This window comes from Nanorana parkeri, unplaced genomic scaffold (assembly GCF_000935625.1).
Source record: "Nanorana parkeri isolate BGI_ZX_2015 unplaced genomic scaffold, ASM93562v1 scaffold3021, whole genome shotgun sequence".
Taxonomy (NCBI): Eukaryota; Metazoa; Chordata; class Amphibia; order Anura; family Dicroglossidae; genus Nanorana; species Nanorana parkeri.
In genome coordinates, this window is record NW_017309289.1 from 1,182 (window position 1) to 8,752 (window position 7,571).

Genomic DNA, 7,571 nt, shown 5'->3' on the forward strand with positions numbered 1-7,571 from the left:
CTGCTGCAGGCAGGAGGAAGCATTTCCTCAGTCTCCTCTCCCCAGTGATCAGTAGTCTGCAGGCAGAAGGAAGAATTTCCTCAGTCTCCCCTCCCCCAGTGATCAGTCTGCTGCAGGCCGGAGGAAGCATTTCCTCAGTCTCCCCTCCCCCAGTGATCAGTCTGCTGCAGGCCGGAGGAAGCATTTGCTGATCCCGGATGTATTACATGTATGTTTTTTTTACCTGTAAACACCTCCCTTATGTAGACATCCAGACATTTTGAATGTGATGTCAACAGACTCTGAGTTCTCACACAAGTCACATTCTATTGCAGGTGTAGCCAAAGCTTTGCCCCCCCCCCCCCCCAGCTGTGTTGAAGCTACAAATCCCATCACACTTCTGCCTCTGGGAGTCATGCCTGGGGCTGTCAGAGTATTGCAATGCCTTATGGGACTTGTAGTTCCACAACAGCTGGAGGGCTGACGTTTGGATACCCCTGCTCTATATCATTGCCCTTTACTTCTCTCCTGGCAGCCTCATACAAGGTTATTGAGGGAGGGGAGGGAGAAAGAAGCTGGGCCAGCACAGACAGTAATGAGACACTCCCAGAAGAGGAGAGGGCTGTGACGTGTAAGGGGGGAGGGGGTTGGGCTAGGGAATTGACTCTTCCTCGATGTCATATTTGGTAGCGTGTTCAGAGGCATATTGTATGTGAATACAAATAATAGTGACCCCGGCGTGTAAATTCTGTTCTTTGTTCTGCATTCGTATCATTTGGTGACAGGTTCTCTTTATTGTTCAGCACCAATGTACAGGAATTTCGCTCGCTGCGGCCGGTGCGTCAGTCGCTGTTCTCGGACGCTGATATCCCGCTGCTATCTCTGCCAATGGCTGCCAGCGGTCAGATCTTTGGCGCCACTAATGGTGATCGGCGAGATGATCAGAATTGGTTGATGACCGCAGTTTGATCCGGCGTCCTCTCCGTGAAATGCCGCGACGTCGTTTCCGGTTCGGTCGCGGTCTCGGCGCTCCTCGGAATTGCTGCCATTTGTATTTTCTGCCTCCAGACATTGGAATTGCATTTTAAACGTGCAGATGGCGGGTCAGAGATTGTGCGCGAGCGCCGCCACTGATCCATCATGGCTGCCGTTGTTGGCGTGCGGACTCTGCGTTGACCTTTTACTTCCTGCGTTCCTCGGGGGTGTTTGGAGATGACGTTTTAGTCTCGGGGAACTTTCTCTCTCGTTGGTTTTTGTGCCCGGGGTCACACGCACACCCCCACCTGACTGCCCTGGTGGGGGGAAGGGGGAGGGGGGAGGCAGCGGCTTGCGTCCCTGTTGACCGCACGCACTTTCCTGTCGAAATGCCATTCGCTCGTGGCAAGTTGGCAACGCCGGCGGTTGGAATCGCGCATGAAATCAGCTGAATGTTAATAGATTTCCTCTGAAAATGGAGTGATTGCATTATATCGTTATTAAGGGCGATAATGTGAGACGCGGCGTGAATTCTCCGACCCGGGTTCATTGTATGGAGGGTGATACGCCCACTACGGCAGACCGCGGGGGAGGGGGAGGTGTAATGACACCCAGTGGTTGACGCAGCAACCATCAAGTCAGATAGAGCCCCCACAATTTTCTGACTGGAGGACATCCAGCATCATCTAGAACTTTCCTCCCCAGCCTGACTGTCCCTGGCCCCACCCATTTAAATCATGGAGGCTCAGCATCACATGTGGGCATTACCTATACAAATACAGCCTGCCTAGGGCCGGGGTATTTGAAGGTAGTAATAGGAGAGGAGGCGGGGTATTAGAATGTGGTAATAGAAGAGGAGGTGGGGCATTAGAAGGTGGTAATAGGAGAGGAGGCGGGGTATTAAAAGGTAGTAATAGGAGAGTAGGTGGGGTATTAGAAGGTGGTAATAGGAGAGTTCCACCAGCTATAAAGGACTACAAATCCCAGCAATAGTACATTATACAGCGCAATGCAGAATACCGCCAGCTATATTGTACTATTGCTGGGATTTGTTGTACTCCTCAATAGTTGGTTATATTCTGCATTGCGCTGTATAATGTACTATAGCTGGGATTTGTAGTTCTCTATAGCCGGTGCCATTTTGCATTCATTGCTGTATAATTTTACACTTTCAATAGGAGAGGAGGCGGGGTTATAGAAGGTGGTAGGAGAGGAGGTGGGGTTATAGAAAGTGGCAGTAGGAGAGGAGGCGGGGTATTAGACAGTGGTAGAAGGAGAGGAGGCGGGGTATTAGAAGTAGGTAATAGGAGAGGAGGCGGGGTATTAGAAGGTGGTAGTAGGAGAGGAGGTGGGGTTATAGAAGGTGGTAGTAGGAGAGGAGGCGGGGTTATAGCAGGTGGTAGTAGTAGGAGAGGAGGTGGGGTTATAGAAGGTGGCAGTAGGAGAGGAGGCGGGGTATTAGACAGGGGTAGTAGGAGAGGAGGCGGGGTATTAGAAGGAGGTAATAGGAGAGGAGGCGGGGTATTAGAAGGTGGTAATAGGAGAAAGAGGAGGGGTATTAGAAGGAGGTAATAGCAGAGGAGGCGGGGTATTAGAAGGTAGTAGTAGGAGAGGAGGTGGGGTTATAGAAGGTAGTAGTAGGAGAGGAGGCGGGGTTATAGAAGGTGATAGTAGGAGAGGAGGTGGGGTTATAGAAGGTGGTAGTAGGAGAGGAGGTGGGGTTATAGAAGGTGGTAGTAGGAGAGGAGGTGGGGTTATAGAAGGTGGTAGTAGGAGAGGAGGCGGGGTTATAGAAGGTGGTAGTAGGAGAGGAGGCGGGGTATTAGAAGGTGGTAGTAGGAGAGGAGGCGGGGTATTAGAAGGTAGTAGTAAGAGAGGAGGTGGGGTTATAGAAGGTGGCAGTAGGAGAGGAGGCGGGGTATTAGAAGGAGGTAGTAGGAGAGGAGGCAGGGTATTAGAAGGAGGTAATAGGAGAGGAGGTGGGGTTATAGAAGGTGGTAGTAAGAGAGGAGGTGGGGTTATAGAAGGTGGCAGTAGGAGAGGAGGCGGGGTATTAGACAGTGGTAGAAGGAGAGGAGGCGGGGTATTAGACAGTGGTAGAAGGAGAGGAGGCGGGGTATTAGACAGTGGTAATAGGAGAGGAGGCGGGGTATTAGAAGGAGGTAATAGGAGAGGAGGTGGGGTTATAGAAGGTGGTAGTTGGAGAGGAGGTGGGGTTATAGAAGGTGGTAGTAGGAGAGGAGGCGGGGTATTAGAAGGTGGTAGTAGGAGAGGAGGCGGGGTATTAGAAGGTGGTAATAGGAGAGGAGGCGGGGTATTAGAAGGTAGTAGTAGGAGAGGAGGTGGCGTTATAGAAGGTAGTAGTAGGAGAGGAGGCGGGGTTATAGAAGGTGATAGTAGGAGAGGAGGTGGGGTTATAGAAGGTGGTAGTAGGAGAGGAGGTGGGGTTATAGAAGGTGGTAGTAGGAGAGGAGGCGGGGTTATAGAAGGTGATAGTAGGAGAGGAGGCGGGGTATTAGAAGGTGGTAGTAGGAGAGTAAATGGGGTATTAGAAGGTGGTAGTAGGAGAGGAGGTGGGCTTTATAGAAGGTGGTAATATGAGAAGGAGGCGGGGTTATAGAAGGTGGTAATATGAGAAGGAGGCGGGGTTATAGAAGGTGGTAATGGTAGTGGTGTACATATATTTATCTGTATATAGTAATAATCGATACATTGCATCATTCCCTCCCTTTCTTGTCTCTCTATCACATACAGTTTGTACTGCGCCTCACCTATAGTGAGCCTCATATCACACAGATCTCACACCATTCATCATTGCTGAGCTGCGCCGCGGTGTCTGTGTTCATGTATCTGATGTTCTCGCCATTTATCTTTTCTTCCAGCTGTGATTACTTATTCATCAATTTATATCTCATGTTCTGCAGCCCCGGGGCGGAGAATTAAACAAATATATTACCCCGGAAAGGGCAGAAGCGGCCGGGGGCTCGGTGCCCTTTACCACCGCAACTGACCCATTTATTAAACTCGCTGGAAACCTTTATTGATTTTCCTCATATTTGTAGCTGACACAAGTCTATATATTACATGACCTTTCCGTTCCATTTACTCTTCCCTGTACCGCCTTGTAGAGGAGAATGAGAGAGAGCGCGTTCCCAGGCCCCGCCCACAGCGCTCTCCCAGAACATTCCCTTTACTTTATTACATACTTTATTCACAGCCGAGATCTCCTCCGATACAAGAAAATACAGAATACAGAAGAAATAGTTATGTGTAAAGTGATGAGATACATTGTATCCGTGTTCCTGTAATATGTCAGACGGGCCAATCGTCTTATTTATAGCCGAGAGTTCCTCTGTATCTCCTCTCTCTCTCCCTTCTCTCTCTCTCTCCCTTCTCTCTCTCTCCCCCTCCCTCCTCTATCTCTAATATATATATCTGTCTATAAAATATGATTATTCTTTTTTGTTTTATTTTTGGTCTTTCAGGATGATACTGAAGGAGAGCGGACTGTCGCGGTACCTGCACTCGGCGGTTGTCATCAGCGGCGCCATGTTGGTATTTGGTGGAAACACTCACAATGACACATCACTCAGTAACGGCGCCAAATGCTTCTCAGCGGACTTCCTGGCTTACGACATCGGTGAGTCTGTGTCCCTGGGAAAGAGAGTAACGGGCAATCCAAACCGCAGAGAGATATGCTCCCGGTACAGGCAGAGAGAGCGCACAGACTGCGCAGCGCAGCGTTCAAACCAGCCAATGAGAGCGGCAATGTCTGATGTGTCCTGGGAATGATCCGGGATGTAGGGATGTCACCATTGGGGGTACTGTAGCCATGCTGTGCGTGGGGGGAGGGGGGGGATAGGGTGTGCAGGTATGACAGTGGCATCGTACATTTATAACTACTGGGGCCCCTTATCTGCACGGGCCAGGTTCTCTTTTTTCTTTTATTGGTTTTTAAAGTGGGGTGGAGGTGGACAGTTTCTGTTAAAGGGGAACTCAGCCTTTCATTTCACTCTAATTTCCTCCTCCACCGTTAGACGCACAATTAGCAGCGCCATCTCTGCGAGCGTTTGCTCTGTGCCAATAGATACAAATATGTAGGCTTTTTATATATGTATATACACCGAGTGGCCGGATTATTATATACACCGAGTGGCCGGATTATTATATACACCGAGTGGCCGGATTATTATATACACTGAGTGGCCGGATTATTATATACACCGAGTGGCCGGATTATTATAACCACCTGACGTTTGTAGGCAAATTAGCTATAATTTGGCGCTGAAGTTGCTAGAGGGCCAGACCATTATAAATAGGGAAGCAGGTTGGTTACCACGACAGTAGAAGTGATTTGTTTCTGAAGATTCGGGGAAACAACGCGATGTAACAGCCTTGGAACGCGGGATGATTGTTGGCGCTCGGAGCCATGGAGCGAGTATCAGCAACACAGCAGAATGCGTTACATGTTCAGGAGCGGCTCATTGTTAAAGTGTTTAAAGACCGGACTGTCAGCCGAACATCTGGGTCTGAGCGTGCGAATTGTGGCCGTCAGCGACTAGTCAATGTTAGGGCAGAACGGGGGAGGGGCAAGACTGGTACAAGACACCAGAAGGGCCACAGTGCCGCGTCAGATTCCTCGCATCACCTTTCACCATCTCGTGGAGTTTTCTCGTGGCCTAACGAAGTACTGATGGGGGGGGGGTCATAATAATCTGGCCACTCAGTGTATATATATATAATTTTCAGGTTGAATATATGTAATTCCATATTATGGCCACTAGATGGAGCTGAGATGCTTAGGAAAGTCGTTTTTCCCCCGATGCTCCTCAGCTCCATCTAGTGGCCATAATGCGGTATTATATTTAACCTGAAAAGAAAATACAATGTTATTATTTCGGAGCCGATGTTGTATGTTTTGTTTGCTGCACACTATGGCGCTATATAGGATTATGCACAAAAGGATACTTTTTGTATTATGTTTTTTTTTTTTTGTTTGATCTGCACATGGAGGCGCTCTTTATTACTTTTTATTACAGTTTGTTAGCTGATTTGCCACTTTGTATGGCAGCTGCGCCTGTTTGATATGTTTGAGCACAACGTTTCACTTCCTATAGAAGGCAGAGAACATTGGAGGACAATAATGTATAACTCGGATTTTCACGTAGTCGCTCACACTGTGAAGGAGCGCTAATGCTGGGCTGTGGAAGTCGTTTTTTTTTATGCTCGTTCCGCCAACAAAAGATTTCTTTATTATTTTTCCTTTTTGTAAACTTTCTTTTCTTCGCGCATTTTGATTTTTTGCCGGCGTGTATTTCCCGTGACAGGTGCTCATTATCCACAAGAAGTAACAATTTACTGTTCGGCTCCTGAGTGAAACTCTCTGTATAGTTCGCCGTGTGATGGAGCTAAATGGAGACCCAACTGGGTGCCGAGGAAAAGGAGAAAATACGCGCGCGAGGATTTGTTGTTCCCGCAAAGGGAACCTGTCATTTACCTGCCACCAAATCTGTTTTACATTTTCAGCTGTTTAATTTGCACGTTGAGTTGACCATTGCGCACGGCTGCCGGTCAGATCTCCTCCTTATAGGTGTCGGTTCAGATATTGGAGACAGTTCTGGCAATATTGCGGTTTTCATTGTATCACCTACTGTAGAGTAGCTCCTCCTACTGAAGGAGAATTCGTGTTTTATCTTTAATCTTGTGCGGTGATGGGTTGTCGGGGTCCTCTTGGGGGGATGTTGATAGACCTACCCTCATCCTGCATTGAAAGCTTCTTCCATTCCGCTCATCTCTTCCTGAGCAGCTACCATTTGACTTTTGTATCTTTAGTACATGTCAGAGGTCATGTGTAGAATTACCGAGCTCACATCGGACTTCAAGGATACAGTTAACAATAACTAACGATGATGAGTTTCTTCGGCTTTGAATTTGCTGCAGATTTGTTTTCCTTTGAAGCCGAATTCCAGGTTTAGTTTGTGTTACATTATCCCATTAGCAATGGAAACATTGCTAACAAGCAAATATTGTTCAGCACTAACTAGAGCTGCAACAACTAATCGACTAATTCGATAATAATCGATGATGAGAATAGTTGGCAACTAATCTCATCATCGGTTGGTTGGAGGGGTGGGAGAGATTTTTTATACAACCAATCGATTAGTTTAAAAAATAATCGGGTAACCGATTATGAAAATAATCGTTAGCTGTTCAGCTGTTTTCCCTGAATTCAACTTAATTTAGGGACAACCCACCTCCACCAACCCCCCTCAGCCCTCTCCCCCAGGCCTCAGTACCCCCCTTCCTCAATAAAATGTAAAAACGCTCAATATACATATGTTACATTCGGGGTCTCTCAAGATGGTCACATGACAAGTGGGGTCCCTTCCTCTTCTCAATCCTGCAGAGGAGAGAGCTCACACGCCGTGATATGTAACTGCTGTTCTCATGTGAGCAGCATGACAATGTCATGGTCTCTCCATGGCCCATCACAGCCCTCGGTGTCCTCCCCGTCCGCTGATGGCCAGACCTATTTCAGGAGGAATGAGTCCTGCATCACTAACCCACTTCCTGTGAGCCCAGGCTGCCGGGGACACACCCCCTGGGGGGGGGGGACA

The 7,571-nt window shown here is 48.2% G+C and overlaps 1 protein-coding gene across 1 annotated transcript in view; it reads left to right on the forward strand.

Moving 5' to 3' along the window:
* The window catches only part of LOC108802671 (attractin-like protein 1), a gene marked incomplete at its 5' end in the record, with an annotated part of 65,984 nt that overhangs the window by 1,008 nt on the left and 57,405 nt on the right, over positions 1–7,571 (forward strand). The window contains one exon of the mRNA XM_018574527.1: positions 4,440–4,594. Coding sequence (XP_018430029.1) covers positions 4,440–4,594 — 155 coding nt within the window. The remainder of the gene's footprint in view (positions 1–4,439; positions 4,595–7,571) is intronic.